The sequence below is a fragment of the Drosophila busckii genome, chromosome 2R (genome assembly GCF_011750605.1).
Source record: "Drosophila busckii strain San Diego stock center, stock number 13000-0081.31 chromosome 2R, ASM1175060v1, whole genome shotgun sequence".
NCBI lineage: Eukaryota > Metazoa > Arthropoda > Insecta > Diptera > Drosophilidae > Drosophila > Drosophila busckii.
This window is the reverse complement of record NC_046605.1, coordinates 3,684,769-3,707,211: the sequence shown is the minus strand read 5'-3', so window position 1 is coordinate 3,707,211 and position 22,443 is coordinate 3,684,769. Positions and strand designations below refer to the sequence as shown.

General features: G+C 35.1%; 1 protein-coding gene across 1 annotated transcript in view; it reads left to right on the top strand.

Moving 5' to 3' along the window:
* LOC108594659 (Krueppel-like factor luna) overlaps positions 1-22,443 on the top strand; it is a 39,750-nt gene that overhangs the window by 1,558 nt on the left and 15,749 nt on the right. The window contains 1 exon segment of the mRNA XM_033295087.1: positions 1,254-1,648. Coding sequence (XP_033150978.1) covers positions 1,547-1,648 — 102 coding nt within the window. The 5' untranslated portion in view covers positions 1,254-1,546.

Sequence of the window (22,443 nt, the reverse complement as noted above, 5' to 3'; positions counted from 1 at the left end):
ATTGTTAAAAGAGTTGGAAAATAGGAAAACTCAAACTTGTATACGCTACATACAAACATATAAATAACGTTTTGTTTATAAACACAGTTTGCTATAAATAAAACTTGTGAAGATTAGATATATGTACATAGAGCAGTTTTCCATTGCTATTCCCGACTTCTGAAGTGGCGGCGCAGCAGCTCTTAAACAAATGTGTGGCATAGCTATTAATACATACTATATAATATGCTGGCAAGGCTGGGAAACACATTTTGTTTGTTTAAAATTGTGAAGCCAACATTTAAGACGCTGACAATAGTTTTGTCAAACGCAAAAGTTTCCATTTGTAATGAAAAGTAAACAAATTGCCAACAAGCTGGCAAGCTGTCTATTTGTTTAAATATTTATAGCAACAACTACGCTACGCACTTTCGAGTTCTTTGGAGTTTTTTTGGAGTAGCGCAGTCTTGTGTTTTTGCCTTTTATAGCTACGAATACTTAAAATACTTATTTACCAAAAAATATATGTAAAAAGAAAAGAACTCAAACTGTACCAAATGGAAACGAGCAGCTCTAACTGGTGGGCTCGTACTTTTTTCTGTTGTTGTTGTTGTCAGTAAATACAAAAGACAAAAAAAAAAAAAAAAAACACAAAAAATACAAAAATATGTTGTGGAAAGAGCTAACAAAAACAGGTAGTAAAAATCAACAGCGCTGCTGCCCACGGAGTGAATTTTGTATTTTTTTTTTCTTTCATTCTGTCGCTGGCTTAGTTAGCAGGGTAGGGAACAAAGCGCTCAGAAATTAATGTAAAATTCAACACATCGGAACGAACGAAGTAGAGTCGGAGTGGCCCGAAACGAAAAACCCGAAACTGACTGCGTTTGAGCCGTGTTAACGTTTTAACGTTAACGTCACAGAGTGCCTAGGAGTTATGTTTTTGGCTTGTGGAACGCTCGCGCACACAGAAACAAACTGAAAACAACATTTGAGCTGCAACATAACACATTCAACTGAAGGTTGTTGACCCAATACTTTGTTGTTGTTGCTGCTGCTGCTGGCCTGGCAGTGAAAACAACAACAAAAAAGTGTTGAGTGTGGCTAAAAGCGTCGTAATACAATATTTTTGAATACATTTTCTTTTTTCCAAAACAAAAGGGCGCAGAAAATTCCCATTTCCATTTCCATGCAACAGAGATTTATTTTAAAACAATGCACACAGCCTATAATTGTTTAACTTTTGAACTAAAACGCATTTTTCTTTCTATTTGCAGCTCAGCATGTTCAAACGTCAATTTCGAATGCGCAACAATTCTTTAACTTTATTATTATGTTGACAAGCAAAGTCTGTTTAGCGTCAGTAGCTGACCAAATTAATAATTATAAACAAATGTGTCAAGTGCAATAAGTAAATAGCAACAATCAAAAAGTCATACGTAATAATAGTAACTATTGCTCAACATTTTTAATATAAACAAATAAACGCTTTTGGCCAATCCAGTACAACTACAACGGCCTCAACACGGAGTCGTTTGAGTTTTTACCCGTTGAGGAGGACGACTTCGACATGGATATATTACCAAGTGGCAATATATTCAATGAACTGGAACGCATCTGCAACACCGGCTATTTCTCATCGCAGCCATCGATTGAGGATCAATGGCAGCAGGTGCGTACAATTATATTATAAATAAATACAACTACAACTATTAATAAATAAATAAATCAAATTCCAATTAACACACACACAATTGTTGGCAAGCTGCTTAGGCTAAAGCTCAATTGTTGGGTTTATATAACAATTGTTATGCAAATATTTGTTTATCCTTCACATACAAAGCGTTTATCTATAAGATACTTACTGCTTGATTATACTGTAGCGGATATGTTGTGCCTTTATACAATTGCCTATCAAGATTAGATATTACAATTAGGCAAGCAAAAAGCAAAGTGTATACAATATAAGGTTGATGCGTTCGATTTTCGATATCGAAAAATTACTTACAATTTCTCTAAGCCTCAAACATTGTTTTGCATCACTATAAATTATAGTTATAATGTTAATACGCTTAAGCAGAAAATATTTAGTTCGAATTTCGATATCGAAAAATATTTTAAAGGCATAAAGTTTCTTTGGCATTACAAAAGTCGCAAAAAATGTGTGTATGCTGCTAATACACTTAAGCAGAATATTTTAAGTGCGAATTTCGATATCGAAAAATATTTGAAGCCATACAATTTCTTTTGCATTACAAATTTCGCGGCAACTAACCAGAGTTAATGCATATGCTGCTAATACGCTTAAGCAAAGCCCTTTTAGTGCGAATTTCGATATCGAAAAATGTTTTGAAGAGTAAACATTACTAATTTTGTAAAACTTAGACCAAGTTGTATAACATTTGTGGCTAATAAGCATAAGCAAAGCCATTTTAGTGCGAATTTCGATATCGAAAAATATTTTAAATGCTTAAATTTGGTATTGCAGCACATATTTTGTAGAATTTCCACTACAAGTTATACAACAATTTAAAGATAATATGCCATGCATTACATTAGAACAAAACTGCCTTCATTATCTAATCGTAGGGTATGCATAATGTTTGCATATACTATATTTGCATATCGACAATGGCTGCTGCTAAATTGTTTGCAGTTTTTTTTTTTTCTGCTTTTTTCGTGCATTACTGAAAAATTTATAAATTTTTGATAAGCAAAGCAGAAATTAATACGGGGCATGCACAATTTAAGCTACAAACACACACACACATATATAAGTATATATGCTAAAATATGTGCGTATGTGTGTGTGTGTGTGTGTTTGTGCTTTGTTTAATCTTATGGCATGTGTTTATTTCATTTAGTCATATGTTTGTTTGCTTGTGTGTGCGTTTTTTCTATAATTTGTAAAAATAGATGCGGTCATAAATTAGTAGCTGACGCTGTTATCAACGAAGCTTATAAATATTCTATATGTATATGTTTTTATTTTCTCTTAGCGTCTGTGTGTGTGTGCGTGATAAAAAGCAAGCAAGCGTCACTTGTGCTTATCAGCGAGCAACAATAACAAAAAAACAACAACAAAAGTTACATATATCTTTGCAAACTTGCGTTAAGCAAAAATTTGTCGAATTTCACTTTCAATAGCTAAGTTATATATTTATACAATAATTTAATTTTGTGCGCTATGAGCATAAAATATTTTGCATCTGCTTGAAATCTCAAGGGTGTTCAATACATAAATAAAATAAACAAATGCCAAAACAGCCAAAGAAAAAGCTTAATAAAACTATTCAAATATAAACAAACAAAAAAATGTAAAAAATGTGCAGATAGAGAAATAATGAAACTATAGAATTAATAGCTTGATGGATAGCGCTTGCAACAAAATGTTGTAGCTCGCTTTGTTTGTTTAAGGCGGCAACTGAGGCATTTGTTGCAGTTGCAACAACAGCTGTGCGCAGTTGGGCAAACAAAAACTTAAAGCAACAGTGGAGAGCTATAATAGTTTGCCCAAAAGGACACACACACACACATACATACATATGTGCTTATATATAAGTATGTGTGTATGCGTAATTGCTTAAAATATGCTTAATGTGGCACGAAACGTGCTTGCGCTACGTGCCGCTTGCTTATAAGTATAATATATATAGTATATATATATTTTATTTATTTGTGAAAATCAAGTAACCCCCAAAACTGCGCACACTGCACAACAAAGCAAATGTTTCGCCTATGAATACACTAGGCAATCATTTATCATGCATGCTGGACTTGTCTGTAATTAATCATTAACTACTTATGCGGGCTCTGCTGCTGCTGCTGCATTGTCTACCAAGGTTATGTATGAAATTTTCATTTATAAGTAGCTGGGCGCATACAAATTTAATGCCTTATCAAATGTATAAAGTCACTGTGCTCGCTTAAACAGATAACATGGCATGTTATAAACAATATAAGAAAACAATGCTATAAACGATAAATGCATATTATTATTATTGCTGCCTTGCTATCAGCGCATGTGGCAGGATCAATGTGTTTGGTTGGCTGCAACTTCCTTGGGCTTAACTTATTATCAACTTGACTCATAAGCTGACTCATAAATATGTCAGCGGCTTAATCACGTACGTGCGCTATATTTAGAGCCAACTACTGTTAAACAAATTTTCACAAGCTTATGCATAATTTAGTGTAGTTGCTGTAATTACAGCGCCCCTGCTGTTAAACAAACCAAGACCTGTGCTCCAATTTAAACCAACATTTATTTCGATATTATTAACTTGCTTCTTTAGATAACAAATTCCACTGCTATGATTGCCAATTTGAGTATAATGGCAAAACAGAAGAGAAACAATATTAACACCTTGTTTGGCCTTTGCTTATTTTCTTCACACGATTTTCTGAACATTTTGAAGCTGCTGCTGCTGCGTTGAAAATTGTTTGCTGCGACGTTTTTCTCAATGCTTTTACCAGGTGTGAAATAACTTTTCAAGTGGGCTAAAACAAATATTTAACTAAAGCTTTCTAAACTGCATTTCGTGTCATTTCAATTTAAGCTTTAGCTTATCGACAAATTTGTCCAACTCTATAAACTGCACAAATTATGTGTAGAGTAGATTCTACTATAAGCTAATCAAAGTTACCTGTGTGTCTGCTCTAAAAAGCATTTCAACATTACATGCGCCTTCTAATGACTTACTGCTGTTCGCGCTGTCTCTTTCACACACACTCACGCTCGCTCTCGTTCACTCGCTTGTTGCTGTTGTCAAAGTTTTCCCCATTTGCCGTTAGCAGCAGGCAGCTATCATCGTCATTTTGTATGTGTGTGTGTGTGTTTATTTTTTGCTCAAACTGTTTTTCAACGGCTTTCAACATTTTCTTATGCTTGTTGTTGTTCCGGTGTTGCTGCTGCTGCTGCTGCTGCTCAAGTGCTAAGAGTTTGCCGGCTTTTCTTTATCATTGTCATGAGTAGTTATTGCTGTTGTTGTTGTTGCTGTTGCTGTTGTTGGCTCTCGGCTTTACCTTGCCAGCTGTCGTCTTTGCTTTTTCTTTGCTTCGTTGTAAGTATTTTTCCTTTGCCAGTTTTCAAATTCAATTTTTGTCAAGTTTGTGGCTCGAAGGACGTTGTCATGCTTCCTTTTGCTTGTGTCTTGCCACCTTTATTATACACTTTGATATAAAAGAAATGCAAAAGGGTAGCATCAAGTGCTGCAAATGTATGTAACAAAAAGAAGAGGGCGTAAAGTATATAAATTCTTAAGCAGCAAGACAAACTGCGTCGATTTAGACATGTTCGTCTGCCAGTTCGTCTGTATGAGCAACAAGAACTCAGCGACTTTAAATGCTAGAGCTACCAAATTTTTTGCTATGTAAGTTCTGCTCTTTCTGAAGCATTTCTCATACATTTTTTAATATATTTTTTCCATCCCCCACCTTAACAAATGCAAAAACACATTTTACGCCCACTCACAAAATCTGACAAGCTTGGTTATGTTTTTGACCGCTACCCAAGTCGCAAGTGCGTATAAAAGTTGGTTGCGCCCAACTTTAACTTGTTTTTTTTTTTCGCTTTGCTTATTTGCTGATAAAGTCCTCGTTACATTTGCCTACTTATGTCTCTTGTGACACACACTAGTTCTCTTAGTTCTTCGAGCGTTAAAATACATTTTATATTAATTGATTTTTGTATGCCGCAGGCACGAAAAGTACAGAAAAAAATACAGAAAATTGCGCATACGCAGCATTGCACATTAAAAAAGTTTTTACGAGCAATCATTTGGGCTGGCTGGCAGGCGAATATATACAAATATATATATATATATGGGCACATGCATGAATATTTTGGCACATGAACCGAGCTGAACTGAACTGAACGTGGGTGCGTGTTTGAGTGTTTGAAGTGTGTACGACTCGCTCTGTGGCTCAAAATGTGACCGAGTGGCATGTCCTTATAGCAAGGGCTATTACCTAATGCGCTGCGACAACACGTTGCGACATAAATTTCGCTCCCACTCACTCTTTCGCTCGCTCTCATCTCATCTCGTTGTATTACAAATGAGCTTGAAGCTCTAACAAAAATTTATATTAATATTTAATGCTGTACGCAATGCGCTTTAATATTTAATGCGCTTCTTGGCACTGAGCGAGCTCTCAGCGCCCCGAAGCGTTTTGAGCTTTAACCTCTTTTGCCTGCCTTTTAATTTCTTTTGCTTGGCCTGGCCCACAACAACTTTGGCTAATAGAAAGAAGCAAACCAAAAAAAAAAGCAAATAAAATAACCAAAATAAACTAAATAAATTGTCAACTGATAATAAGCTGCTGACGAGGGCAGCAGCAGCTTGGGCTGATAAGCAAGCGATAAATATACCTGAATCAATTAAGGTGTATTAAAAGTTGGTCAATGTCGTAACTAAATACGTAACTTTTATATATACGCTGATACTTTGATATATATTTAGATAACTTTTTGTAAAGAATTTCAATTATTTGGTGTCGGCTTAATTTGTAAACAAAGTGTGCATAGCTTAGTTAAATACAATTGCAGCATAAAAGGTACACTAAGAAAAATTGAAATCAATTGATATTAAATTAAGAATGTTTGCTTACTAAATAGGAACTAAGCAAAAATGTTCTTGAGTTTAGTCGCTATTAAATCAAAAACAACTAAGAGCACTGGTACTGAAATTAAGAACAAATGTTACTAAATTAATACGCAGCGTATAGCTTACACTGAAAACAAAGAATTATAGTAATTTTATTACTATTTCAGTATAAAAATTTATATTAAATAAAGCACATGCGGCTAATAAACTAAAAACTTTGTTCTCAAACCAAAAGCAAATGTTCTTAAGCTTATGCCGCATAATAAAATAATTATAAAAAAATTTGAATTATAGTAATTTTTTACTATTTTAGTATAAAAATTTATATTGAATAAAGCTCATGCGGCTAATAAACTAAGAACTTTGTTCTCAAACCAAAAGCAAATGTTCTTAAGCCGCATAATAAAATAATTATAAAAGAATTTTGTTTGCAAAAATTGATAGCTTAATTAATAGCAGCTCAGTGAACTAAAAATAAGTTCGTTTCTCCAAGTGTGGCTTTCTATTTATATGAATTGCTTGGGTCAGCCAAATGTACTATAACTACAACTTGAATAGTCTGGTAGTCCATTTATTATCTAATTTCCGCTTGAATGCGCATAAAATTTAAAATAAATATAAACGTTCCACAGTCACACACACACACATACAAAGGCAGAGGCAGCGACACATACGCGTGTATAGCTTAAAATTTAATAATGAAAATTGCAAGCGACAGTGAGAAATTCAATTAGCTTGTGCTCTCGACAATACTTGCCCAAGGGGGTGGGGGCTGTAAGGTGAGGGGGCGAGCAGCAAGAGTTTGGGGCATAGAAAGAAAGAGACGGCAAGGGAGTGAGACCAAAATTCTCTCTCTCTCTGTGTGTGTGTGTGTGTCGCGTCATGGCATAATTTAATTTGTACGCTTGCTGCTCATTCATTCATTCATTCATTCCAGCCAGTACATTCATTCAACGCTCCGGCCATTGTAAGTTGCCTGTATAGATATATATTATATATATACATATATCTATGTATTTGCTTAATAGGTTACTTGCACTATTACATCTTAATTTAGCTTTATTTGATTTATATATACTAAGCGTTTAAAACGCAGCAGCATTCGATATATCTATGCTATAGTAATATATATATCTAAAGCAATTAAAAAGACAATTGCTATTGAGCAATTTCACTTGCTGCTGCTGCTGGCTCAGCAAAGAGCATTATCGTATAAACTCAGCCTCTGCGTTTGCCCTCTCCATGGACACAAAATTAACCTCTCCAGTGGCTGCCCACCCTTGCTTGGCTGCTGGTCTCTTTGTTGCTGTTCCTGCTGCTGTTCATGCGGTTCAATGTTCAATACTTTCCATTTCGAATTAAGTTATTTCCAAGTCGAATGCAATTTACTGTCCCTTTGGCACTTTGGCACTTTAGCCTCAGCACTGCCACCACAGCCGCAGCATCCACTTAGATATGGCAATTGAACTCAAATGTGCGTGACACGCAGGCGAAGGGCCAAAGCTATAAGCGTAAAAAAAAATATATTTTAATTTTGTTAACACTTAGACAAAAGGGTTGCATTTGTAAGAGAAGTGGGTGCACCCCTTTAACGAAAATATAGAGCAGCGTGACCTAACTGAGTCGTTTGAGCCATTTCAGACTGTATGAGCAACAAAATCTTAGAAACTAGCAGAGCTAGAGACGCCAAATTTGCTGTGTAGACACTCAATAGGTAGCTAGATAGTATTAGTAGTCAACTAAGCCTTGACCTTGACTGTATGAGCAACAAGATCTCAGAGCTCAGAAGAGCTAGAGTCGCCAAATTTGGTGTGAAGATACGCGATAGTTAGCTAGATAGTATTAGTAGTAGTAGATAGTTAATTAAGCCTTGACTGTCTGTATGAGCAACAAGATATCGAAAACTAGAAGAGTTAAATGCATTAAATTTGCTGTGTAGATAGTCGATTGATAGGTGGTTAATATTAGTATTAGTAGATAGTCAATTATGCCTTGACTGTCTGTATGAGCAACAAGATCTTAAAGACTAGCAAAGCTAGAGACAACAAAAATGTTTTTTTTAGATATGCAGCAGAGTTACTCAAGTTGATTGAGTCATTTTTACAAGATCTTAAACACAAGAAGAGCTAGAGACACCAATTGCGCAAATGATTCCATGTCAAAACGTTGACTGCACCCAAGTTTAATATTTTCAATTGGCATTGACTTGCTTAGAATTTATTTTGTCACGCGCTCATCTCTAATATTGATAATGTTGAGTCAGCTGCACCCAATTGATGATCGGGGCAATCGAGCGTGGTTGCTGGCTGAGGCCCTAGAGAGTGCTACTGCACTTTTTATCATTTGCAGCGAGCGTTGCATTTTAGATGAAAAAAAAAAAAGAAATGAAAGAAAAAACAGAACTTGTTGTAATCAAGCGACAAGCGCGTGTATTGAGCCACTTGTTTATGCTAAAAGCAACACATAAAGTATGCAAACACACACAGACACACACATGCACATAAACACACACACACACATACACACGCACACTGATGTTTGCTTGTATGCTATCATAACATTCTTTGGGCTTGACGTAGCCATTTGCTTAGCCGGCTTATTATTTGTATGACGCTGAATATAATAATTTGTTATTTACACACACACACATGCATTGCATACATACATACAAAGAGCTACGTGTTGTCTGCTTTAATTGCGCGAGAACTTTAGCGTCGATTCATACAAATAGAATTAACCTTCAACTTTCAAATGTTTTGCTGTTGCTGCTGCTGCTGCTTCGACTGAATGCAGTTGTTGCATTGTTTTCAGTTTGTTGTGTCTTGCAAAAACCTTGACTGTGTTTTTTTTTGTTACAAAAACTTTGGTGAGAACCCGAACAGCAGCAGCAGCAGCAGCAAGTTGTTGTTTAGTTCATTGACACAATTTTCATATAAAATCAAATGTTTGTGTATTTGTGTTGACTGTGATATTTTGTTTAGCTGCTGGTCAACTGGCAGTTAGTTTGCAATTTATAATAAAAACTCGTTTTCGTTTGCGCTCAGCCGCAAGCCAAGTTAATAATTTGTGCCTTTTATTTGTTAAGCCACAAGCATGTTTAATATTTTTTGCACAATTCGCAGGCCAAGCAATCCACCCTCGTAAAGTTTGTTGGCAAAAACAGACAAAAGCCACCCCCAAGCAGCAGCAGCAGCAGCAACAGCAACAGCTGCTGGTCAATTAATGTCCAACTTGTGTTGTGCCCACTGTAGTTGCTGCTGCTGGTGCTGCTGGTGTTTTCTGGTCTTGCAATAAACAGGGTTTTAATTTTCTAATTACACATGCCAAACAAATGAAAATTTATTGTTAACCCCACAGCGGCGTTGCCACAAAATTTTTACCTGCGCGCTTTGCCAAGGTGTGGCGCCTAACCATCCCTCAAAATAACAACAACAACAACTACGAAATTTATGCAAACAGCACACAGGCTTGGCTTTAGTCAGCGTGTGTGTGTGTTAGTGTGTGTGTGTGCGTGTCTCAGCTTGGTACGCAGTGAATGAAATTCCTTTTATGACTGTGCGCCTGTTTGGTTTGGTTTGGTTTTTGGCCTTGTATGTTGTTGCCAGGGCAGCTCGGCACAAGGCACAAGCAGTTCGTGCAACAGTCACCCTGCTTAATGTTGCACAATCCGCAAGTGTATAACGTGGCACGCCTCCCCTCTTTACCAACACAAGCACACACACACACCCATTTAAACCATTTAATGTGTTACAACAAATTTATTAAGAGCTGCAAAAAAAAAAGACGTTTTTACTGCTGCTTGCCCCTGGTTGTTGCCGCCGCTGCTGCTGTGTGGCACAAATTTGTTCAAGGTGGAAATAATATTGTCATAATTTTATGTAAAACATGCAGCGACATTAACTGTACATATTAATGGAATTTGGCTGTAAAGACAAGGCCAAGTTAAAGTCAATTTAAGCTCCATTTTCCAGCCATAAATAATAATTGAAATAAACATTTTTAAAACACCCCTTGGTATGCATTAAACAATAAAAATAGCACTTACACAAATTAAATCATAAATATTTTAGCTGCAATTAAAGGAACTTAACTTAATTGATTAAATGTGTGCGCAAGTTTTAAATGCGATATCAAAGTGTTAAAAGTGCACAATAATAAAATTCTTAACAGAGCATTTAACAATTAAAAATGCATTTTTTAAAGTGCAATTAAAAACTTAAGCGATAACAATTTTTCTCAAGTCTTAAAATCGATTAAAATAGTTTGTATCATGCAAAGTATTTGAAAAATGTAAGCTAAATTTATTAAGAATTTAAATTTCAAAAGAATAAATAGTTAAAAATTTGTTTGTATCATAAATATATTTTAAATAATTTTTACTTTAAATTATATAAGTTCAAATTAAAAGTTAAAAAATTTTTAATCACAAAATTGAAGGAAGAAAAACTATAAAAAAAAGAGCCAAGTGAATAATAAATCTTTGAAGCTTAATTATTTTTTATATTAATTAAACTATTACTTACTTTTTAAAATCAATTAAGTAACGTACTAAAAATAGTTACAAATTTATTTAATTCTTGCTACAATTAAAAATTGTTATATTTAAGTTTGACTTAGCAAGTGCGCACTTTTAATTAAAAGATTAAAATGCTTTTGATATATTTAGAGTCGCGCTTTGAGTCGCGCAACTTCAAAGTGCCAACTCATTAAGGACTTTAAGTCATGATTAAGTGCAATGAAGTAAAGTAAACGTTGCTGCTAAGAAATCAAGTGCAAGGCAAGCGACAAAAAATGATGAGGAAGAAGCAGAAGCACAAGAAAAAAAGTGGCAAAGAGTGTGTATGTGTGTGTGTGTGTGTGTGTTGCAAGTGAGCTAAAGTGTCAACAGGGCCTGCGTCAAAAGTGTCATTGTGTGTGTGTGTCTGTGTTTATATCCTTATCCTTATAGCCAAGTGTTGCTGAAGTATGTGTCGCCAGCTACGTCTCTTCCTCTTCTTCTTCTACGTGCATAAAGCACTTAATTAAAACATCAAATGCCCCTTTGAGTGCTACAAATCCTGAGTAAACACAAACTCTTGAGGCACAAAGCGCTGGATCCAAATATATATAACTCTCACGCACGGAGCTATATCAGATCTATATGCCGCATGCTAGAGCTGAATAACGTATCTATTCTACCTCTTGGTTAATAAAATATAAGAAAATAAAATATAGTATAAAAATCATAAATATGCTAATACTAACTATTATAGGAGCACTAATGCAAGCTTCTGTGTCGACACACGAATCTATATAAATATAAATTAAAGTATACATATATTTAAAATATTAAATTACAGCAACTCCTTGTCTTGGAATGTCTAATATACAAAGCTAAACAAACGATCTGTTTATATATATAAAAATAAATTTATACGTCAATTGTAATTGCCATGGAAGCACATTGAGTGCTCAAAAGTAGGCAACACATAATTGTCAACAATATTTGAAGCACTTGAATATCGAATTGACATCAATATTTATTTATTGAACTGATACGCTCTAAACTGTCTTGACGCAAGACTTAAAGCTAATCATCTATTGTGTTATTGATAAATTTGATTTTAAATAAAATGTCTACATATAAAATTATAAAAAATAAAATTAATTGATATAAATTAAAATTAAACGCATGAGCTAAGCCAATAGGCCATGTGTTAGCTAAATGCATAAAAAAAAAATTGAATTGAATCAAACCTTGCAAACCCAAGCTTATTAGCATATCGCACTAAGCCTTAGTAATTAATAGAACTTATATAGTATTAAAAATATAAACACAATTATGATTTTCAGCACAAATATAAAGCAAGAGTAGGAATGCGGAAATATTTTAATGAATTGCTCTACTATTGAGAGACTCATATTTATTAAGCTTTAACTAAAATCGACAATTGATTTTAATCTTATTAATTTAAAATAATAAATATATAATATACGCCATAAATGTTTCATAATCTTAAGAAGTGTATAGGTTATCATATTTTATAGTTATCAGATCTTCAATATAACGAAATTTATTATTTTTAATATCTTTGTTATTATTGAAAAAACATGTATAAAAATATAAAAATAAAAACTAAGAAATTCTCTGCCTTAAAGAGCTGCTCAAAAAATATTTTACAAAAAATAAATTATTCCAAGCTTAAACCACAACTGTCACTTTAGGAATCTGTAATTTAATTAATTTGATTTAATCTTCTGACTTATATGAGTATTATTTGATTTCAATACTTATGATAATATATACTACACACTATAATGAAAATTATAAAATTACGCACGCTTTAAGCCTCAGCTTCTATTTATAGTTTGAAGCGCAGTGCAATTTATTTATATATTTTAAACTTTATGTGTAAACACCTCAACAAAGTTCGTTTTGTTGATAAGCAATGACAATTGCCAGCACGAGTTACAGTCTCTCGTTCGTTCTCTTTCGCACTTTGTTGCTGTCACTGTCAGCACGGCGGCCATTAGCCTCTGTTAGTTATTATTACTTTTACAACTATTATTATTATTTAGTTGGAGCCACTTTTGCTGCTGCTCCTGCGGCAGGAAGCGTGCAACGTCATGCAGGCGCGCCACACAGACGCCTAAAACTAAACCCCCCCTCACTCAGCGCTCCCCCCTCTCTCTGGTGGGGCAGCAACACACACGCGAGGCAAACAAGGCCAGGCTGGCAACAAAATAAACGAAAGTCAAAAGTACATAGAGCCGCTCGCTCTGCCTATTCTAGGCAGGCTTTTTATATTGCCACAGCGCCTGTCGACGGCGTCGTCGTCGTCGTCGTCGTCACAGCTAAAAGTAAACATAACTAAAATTGAATTTGATTTTATTTTTGCTTTTGCTGCTTTTGGCGACACTGCAACTTAGCGTCAAAGTCTTGTGCTTTTAAAGCTCAACTCGCACTCATATCAATGCCAATTTTATGCTCAAATTTTAAGCTTTAACTATTAAATAGTTGATGCTAAGTTACTTTGTTAGTGTGGCCAACATAAACCGGTCAACCGATTACGTAAGCAGAGTTGGCCAAAATGTGTTGCAAGCACAGAAAAAAAAGCAGGACAGTGTTTAAGCCAAAAAGAAAATCTAAACAATTTTTTAAAGCCAACCCTACGGCTTAGGATTGCTATATGATTTATTAGGCAATTAACAAGGCTATATATACAGCCTGAAATTTAGCTTAATTTTCGTAGCACTCACATATCCATAGCTTGGCTTTGTTTACATATTTCGCACGCTTATTTAAACAGATGCTTTGAAGAAAAACAAATTTGAGCCAGCAGCTTGCACTGCGTGTGTGCAGCTGAACCGGTTTTAGCCACTTGCTAATAAGCCTGGCATCTCTTTTGTGCGATTTAGCTAACAAACTAAACTATTAGACTAAATTTAGTTGGCTTGGTTTTGAAAGCCGGGCCAACAATTCATTCAAACTGCTGCTGCACTCTGCGTCGCGCCGGTTGGAAAACAAGTTTTGCGCTGTTTTGTTTATAAACAATTTGTTGTTGTCTTTTATTTTTAAACGAGTCGTGCTTGGCTCTGCAAAACAAATGACATAACTTGATATTCAAATTCCAAAACAAACAAATTTCAATTTGAAAAGAAAACGAAATTGAATAATGACGTGACAAGACGCAGCAGCAGCAAGAAGTTATAGCTATATATATAGCTATGCTAATTACTTGACTCAAGTGTTTAATATTTAAAGCGTTTATAAGCTATATAGCTATATATGTATGATGTCATGCTATATAACACGATCGCCATTTTTAAGATAACACGTTAGATTCCTAAGCATACTAAATTACAATTGATATGGCATGAATCATACAGAGAACTAATGAATGAACTCACTTTTGTACACAGTTGACTTGTAGTCAATTTAAATAAGAAATTCGTGTAAATGCGTTGACTCATTGCAATTGCAGTTCACACAGCAATCTAAGCAACAAAACAGCTGATGGCAGTAATAATAATAATCATGTAGTTGCTGATGATGATGTTGATAATCATGTGAATACATGACTAAATGGGCGCCACTGCGAGACGTCGCCAAGAGGCGTGACTAAGGCGTATGTATATAGTTTATTGTTTCGTTCGAAAAACGACTTCAGGTCTCGGTCTGGCAATTGTTTATACTTATGTGTGTGCTCTGCTATTGCAACATTGAGTCATTTGGCATCTGTTTTTTTAGCAAAAGCTCTTCCACAACAATTTAAAGTTGAATTCGAAGCACTTGAGGCTGACAAATCAAAGGCCCAAGCACATTCATAAATTAAATGTAAGCTTAGGCGCAAACAATTATTAATCTAAAATTCTTTGGCTGCTGCTGCTGCCAAAAGTTGCCCCAAACATTTAATCTAAAACATGATTTATGGCTTAAGCATCAAAGTGGGCCAAAAAATAATTCAACATAAAAGGTGTCAATTTCATGCATGAGAGCATATTAAAAATATTCACACACACACACACGCACATACAGTGGAGTGCTATATATTTCATTTAAATGTAAATTTTTTAACGCTACTGTCCCTGCATAGAAATGTCAAATGTCAGAGATTAGAAAAAGGCATGTCGCAAGTCATGCGTAAGTAATTAGAAAAGAAGCAGCAGGCTCTACACAACAGAAGACAATGCCACATATTTTTACACAAGTTTTGCTAAATTAAAAATACTTTTCATTCATTCATAATTTTGATATGTAGCAAATTCGTGATGAAAATTTCCGTTTGCTTGTTAATTAAATTGCAAGAGCAATTACGAATGCTGCGCTGTTCTGCATACTTGAAGTTTTGTCAATGCTCAGTCAGTCAGTCAGGCAGTCAGTCAGGCAGTCAGTCAATAAGTGGCATGCAACAGCTGCAGCCGAGACTCGATTGACCTCATTGTAATTGTTGTTTAAAAACGCCATTGTCAACGCCAGTATATTTCAATCTGCTCAGACCACTTGTAGTTGTAAAATCTTTGACGCATTCCAAGTGCATTTTTCTCATGAGCTGTGTAGGACTTTAATGCTCTTTAAGAAGGATATCCGGCAGCAGCAGCAGCAGCAGCATCTTATGCATAAAACATTTTACTCCGACACATCATCTTGAGAGCTTCTGCTCACTAGACAACATAATTGCATACAAATTGTACATACAATAAATTATAGCATAGTATTATATTATATTCGTACAAGTGCCGTGCCGTGCTGTCTGTGCTGCTGCTTGCTTTTAAATTTCATTTATATTTATATTTCATGCGTAATGCTATTTAAAGTTTAATCATTAAAAATACAATTTAATGTGTCGCTCGTCTGTGTGTGGTATTGCATTTCATAATCCCAGTTGTAAGCCCAACAACATTATTTATATAACTGCAAATTGGCAAAATAATTAATGGCAATGGTATTTTAAATGCACATATAGTAGATAATGTGATTAAATTCTTAAAGCGAGCAGATAAAGCAAAGAGCAAAGCTGGATATGCATTAATTTTGTTACTAACGCTAGTTTTGGCTTATATAAATAATTATAGCGATAACATTATTGCACAGCTTTTAATTCATTTAATTCTGCATTTTTAATATATTATATCGATACTATCGATACATGCTCAGCAGCTATGTTGACAATTGTGCAACTTAAGCATACAATTAATAAATTTATGCAACTTTTGTTATATTTTGTAACTTAACTTTCAAATAGTCTACATTATGTTTAAATATATCGATACTATTGATTCTCAGCAGCTATGCATACTAACAATTAAACAGCTTAAGCATACAATTAATAAATTTATGCAACTCTTGTTACATTTTTTAACTAAACTATTAAATAGTATGCATTATGTTTAAATATATCGATACTATCGATTCTCAGCAGCTATGCATATTAACAATTAAACAACTTAAGCATACAATTAATTAATTTATGCAACCTTTGTTACACTTTATAACTAAACTATTAAATAATCTGCATTATGTTAAAATATATCGATACTATCGATTGTTTTGTCAAGACTATGACATGTTCAGCAGCTATGCATGTTAACAATTAAACAACTTAAGCATACAATTAATAAATTTATGCAACTTTTGTTATATTTTTCAACTAAACTTTCAAATAGTCTGCATTATGTTGAAATCTATCGATACTATCGATTATTTTGTTAAGTGTATTAAATGCGCAGCAGAATGATTCGCAATTCGAATACAGCTTAAGCTTAGCAATAATAATCTTTAACAGCTTTTAAATTATATACGATATATTGATTGTTTTGCCAAGTGTATCACATGCTCAGACAAACTTCAGCAGAAATGCTGTTGTCGGATTACTCGAAGACAAGCCCAACTCTACCAAAAGGTGTGTGTGTGTGTGTGTATTGTATATAGGGGAAACGTTGGATTTGTCGATATGGCAACTTAAGTACGTGCTTGCGTTGAGGCTTATGTTTATGCTCTGACCGCTAGTCAGCATGAAGAAGAAGAAGAAGCAGCAGTGGCAGTAGTGGAAAACATGCCTAGAATGTTCAATTATTAAGGTGGGAGTTGGTGCATTGCAGACTGCAGAGAAATATTTAGAGTTGGCTTGCTATTTATTTGCTGCTGTCTCACTCATTAGCAACTAAAAGGAATTTAAAGTTTAATGAACTTTATGAATTTGATTAAATGTCAGTCAGGCAGCTATCGCTAGTCACACACAAATGTTTGTCATTTTACTTTTGGAAAATGTATAAAATTAATAATGCCAAGTGCATATTTATTACGCTGTACGTGTCTCTGAATTATGGTCAGGCGTTCAATTACGGCAACAAGCAGCCTCAGCCTAAGCCTCAGCCTACGCTACATGCTGGCATTTATCAATCGACGAGTTTTTTATTTTTCTTTTGCATTTTTGTAGGCTTGACTTTATGTTTAATTATTCAAGCAAACAAAGCGAGGCATTTCCTTAGCTCCAACTAATAGCAGCAGCTGTGTTTGATTTGCATACGAGTGCATAAAGTGCATAAATTTAATTTGAACTTAATGCACTATTAGCAGCTTAATTTATATCAGTTGAATTAATTGCTTGTAATTAAATTAGCTAGCTAAAGATTAATGCTTAGGTGATAAGAGCTAAGAGTAAGATATTTGCTAAACATTTGCTATGTAAATAATATATCAAGTCAAGTTAGTAACTAAGTTTATAAAATAATTTTTCAATATTTTCTTTTTATTTTATTTATGGTTTTAAGGCTTTCAAGAAGTCCTGTATGAATTTAAAATAAGCAGCGCTAAGAAATAGCAAAGAGAAACATTTGTTAAGCATTTTGAGAAAATCTTTTATGAGGTGCAAAATAATTCTAAACACATTTGTAGCAGCTGCACATTTTTTAAATAATTTGGTCAAATTTGAGCTGCAGTATATTTCCCTAACTCTTATATATACAGATATGCATAGCAATTAAATATTATAGTGATAAATATTTATTAATAATTTAAAAACAAATGTAGGTATTTTTTAACTCTAATTCAGGATTTTCCAGCTTATTACGATTTATATTTTTTAGTCATTTTCTGCTGCTCCAAATTTTAACAATTGCGAATATTTGCTTAACTCTTAACAAGTCTTGAATAAATATAAAACACGCAGCTTAGCTAGCCTTATATAAATATATATTCAGCTTGAGAGCTAATACTGCGAAATATTGATTAAAAATACAGTAAATTGTTTTTATTATTAAAGAATTATTAACACAATGCCACAGCTCTTATAAATTTGCTTAATTTCAAATAATACAAAAGTACGACTTGATTGCCACAAGTTGTAGGAATATGTTTTGAATATTCTGCACTCGAGAAATTAGCACAACTTTAATATACCCTTTAGCACAACTGTTGTTGTTGTTGTTGTTGTTGTTGTTGCTGCTGCTGCTGCTGAATGGAGAGAAAACAAAAGCAGGTCGCTACGCTAAGTACTCGCATATTTGCGCAGCTTATTGTGACTGAGCATGATCTTTAAAGACAGCGAGCGCAACAAAGTGCACTGAAACAAAAAACCGCATTTGAATGTAACAGCGCAGCCTGCCACACCCCCGCAACCCCAACCGCCCACCCACACAGCATTTTCCCTTACGTCATATTACAAATGGCACAGCAGACAAAGCGCCGCGGCAAGAAGAAATAAAAATGTTGCAGCAACTAGCAGCAGCAGCAAAACGCGCGTATTCCTCAGCCTGAGTGCTGCTCTATGTATGTGTGTGTGTGTGTGTGACTGTGTGTGTGTGAGTATTTGTCTGCTTGTAGTCTCTCGCTCAGTTTGTTTGTCAGTCTGGGCTGCCTATAGAAGAGCCTGCCTGCCATAAACAGTTTGCCGCACACTAACACATGCACATGCATATATGTATGTGTGTGTGTATGCTGCCACAAGTCAACCACCATTGTATGCTGCCCCCACCCCCGCACCCCCCGCTCCTTGCATCATAAACATTTGCAGTGACTGCGTAACATACAAATGTTGAAGCTGCTTGGGCTTGGGCTTGGGCTCTCTGTGTGGCTGTTGCATGTTTTTGGCTTATGGCAAATCCCTACGCTCTAAAAATTTATAAGTGCGCGCAGACACACACACCACACACATGGGACACACACACACTTGCAACACAGCTGCGTGGCATGTTTCCTTTTTGCATTTGCGAAAAAAAAAAAAAAAAACTTTTGTAAAATGACAAAAATATGCCCATTAAAATGAGCAAATGTTGGGAATTTATATACGTGCCGTGCCGTTAGAGCTGCTGCAGTGCGAAAGAGAGAGAGAGAGAGAGCGAGAGCGTGTGTGAGTGAGAGAGCAACACATGTGCACACCTCTCATAAGGGTTGCGCTTTTATTTGCTGCTGTTGCGGCGGCTTTCGCATTGCGCTTTTTTTTTTTGCAACACACACACACACACTCAAACAAAACTCATTCATTATTCGTTGCGCTTTCAGGCTCACACACACACACAAATACAGAGACACAAATGCGTGTGTAGCAAAGACAAGCAGCTCTCCATGCCTTAAACTTATTTTCATTTGTGGCAAGGCAAACAATTAACACTCGTTCTAATCAGGCATTAGTTGATAGCTTTAAGTGTTGCTTGTGTGTGTGTGTGAATGCAAAGATTTGATGTTTATGACATTTGTGTGGCTAAATTAATTAATGCTATAGTATAAGACTATATTGTTAGGCAACTAGCATTAAGAACTAGTATAAGAGTTTTTTATATGCGAATGTATCAAGCAATTTATTTTTGTATAAACATAAAACTTTACTTGTTCATTTTTTGAAACTATTATTAGTATAGCTGATGCTTATTGAAACTTTTTGATAGATATAGAAGCCTGAAACTTTAATTGTAAATTTTTAAAAATATCGATAATATCCTATACTGCTTATTGAAACTTGTTGATATGTTGATAGTTAAAAAGAATAAAAACTATTTGTATAGGCATAAAACTTTAACTCGCTAATGCTTATTGAAGCTTGACTAAAAATATTTGTATAAACATAAAACTTTAATTGTTAATTTTTAAAGTCTATCGATAGTACCGCTGATGCTTATTGAAACTTTTTGATATTTAAATAGACTTTAATATATTTTTATAAGTCTAAAACTTCAATTGTTAACTTTTAAAGCCTATCGATAGTATGGTTAATGCTTCTTGAAACTATCAGCACATGAAGAAGCAAAATTTGCACGCTAAATGGTTTTAAACGTTTTCGAGTAAAGAGCTAAAGTTAAAACTAAGCAAAGCTACTAAAGCATAAAGCGTTAGACTTAAAACAGAAATAGTTAGAAGCTTATGCTGAAATCTGTAACAAATTAAAAGCACAGCTCAGCGGGAGCTAAAATAACAACAAACAACATTTAGGCCATAATTATTGCAAACTAAAGCTTTAATTGTTTATATTTAGCAACTATCGATAGTATCGATTGCTGCTTCTGTTGATTGTTGGCAAGCTAACTCTGCAGCTCGATTAGCTCATTTGCCTTATACAAATTTTGAAGAAGCATCAGCGTTTATTAAAATGCTGCTTGTACCCCCCAAAAAAGAAAAGCAGCATAGCTCTAGGCCTTATCCTGATGTAGTCAAGCTATTACTTAATGCGTTTGCTAGCCAATAGAGGGTTAATCTTACACCCCCCCTACCGCTCTCTCTATCGCTCACTCTCTTGAACTGCTGCCGCGCTCGCTTACCTCAAACAAATCAAACTTTGGGCAAAGAAGTTTGGGCGCACAAAGTTTTTTGTGTGCGCACAGATTTTACAAGCGTAGATAATAAAATGGCGCTCGGATCATCAGCTTGTTCATAGTCTGCGTCAACATTTTGCAAAGCACTTAAACAGTTTGTTCCTTATATGCAAACCCAGGCCAGAGCACAATCAAAGTTCTGCTACAGAGCGTGTGCAAGAGCGAGAAAGCAATAGAGAGACAGGGTGCCCTCATCATCAGCAGCAGCAACAGCAGCAGCATCATCATAGTGCATTTCATTTTTCTCTTTTGATTGCAGGCAGCTGTGAGCTAGCGGCGATTTATGTTTGAAAATTTTCTCTGTGTGCTGCAGCGGCAAGTGGCAGCGGCAGCTACTTTTAGCCAAAAACTATGCAACGTCTCGTCGCGTTTGCCGGCGGGCCAGAAAAACATGGCTCAGTACTTTGTAAATATGTATAGTATATCTAGATATGTAGATATATACATAAAAGAGAGCGAGCGAGTGAGCCCGCACCCATAATCCAATTCATGAAGTTTTACAAGTTGAAAGTTCCGCAAGCGACGGCGACGGCGTCGAGAGTGGGGGGGTAACCCCAAGGCGGCGAGACGGCAGCGCCGCACATTTTGGCGAAAATTTAATTTTCAAATAAACTGCAATATAGCCAAAGGGGCCAAGCCGTCGTCAGTCCTCAGTCTGCCCAAAAATAGTAAAAAGTGTAGTATATTCAATGAATTTGCATTTACATCTTGTTATCGCTTGATTAATTGTCATTGTCAGTGTCACAAGCTGCACAAGTTGCTTGCAAACTGAAGCTAATGGTAATGACATGGCCAAGAACTTCAAAGACAGCGAAAAAAATAAAAAATAAAAAAGTTGCCGCTGATTGGCAGCGAAGCTTGAGAGACGTTTGGCTGATTAATTTCCGCTTGGCTTCTTGTTAATTGAATCAAAAACTCTCACTCAAACGCACTCGCGCTCTCTCGCTCTCTCTCTCACTCTATTTGTTTGCGTCTCTGTCTGGGCGACAATATTTAACGTGCAATTATCGCAGACCAAAAAAAAATCAAAACAATGCATTAAGCAATTTGTACTACGCACGTGTGCACAGCATAAAACAAAAAACAACAAAATTGAAACGCAATTTGCTCTCTCGTCGCAGCCAAACATAAAAAATAAAAGTAAAATTTGCCAAAATTTCGAAAACTCAATTTGCTTGCAAATTACTTAGTTGGCCAAGGGTGTTGCCAAAGCAACAAACACACACACACACACACACACACAGCAGAGAGTGTGACAAAGCGGCAAGAAATTGTTGCAGGCAAAAAGCAATAAAAATTAACAAAAAACTCTGTGTCTGTTCGGCTGTAACTTTACAGATTTATAATTGACATATAAAGCGCATTTGAAATGCTTTTCAGCTGAAATTTATTGATTGGCCAAAGGTTTTTTGTTTGTTGTAGCCAAGTCGTAATTCAGTGACGCTTGGTTTGATTTTTACTTTTATTAGCCAATCAGTCGTTTTTATATAAAACAGTTGAGGCTACAACATCCTTGCAATATATTGATTTATTTCTTTACATTTCAAAGAAAGCTAAAATCATAACTATAAATTAT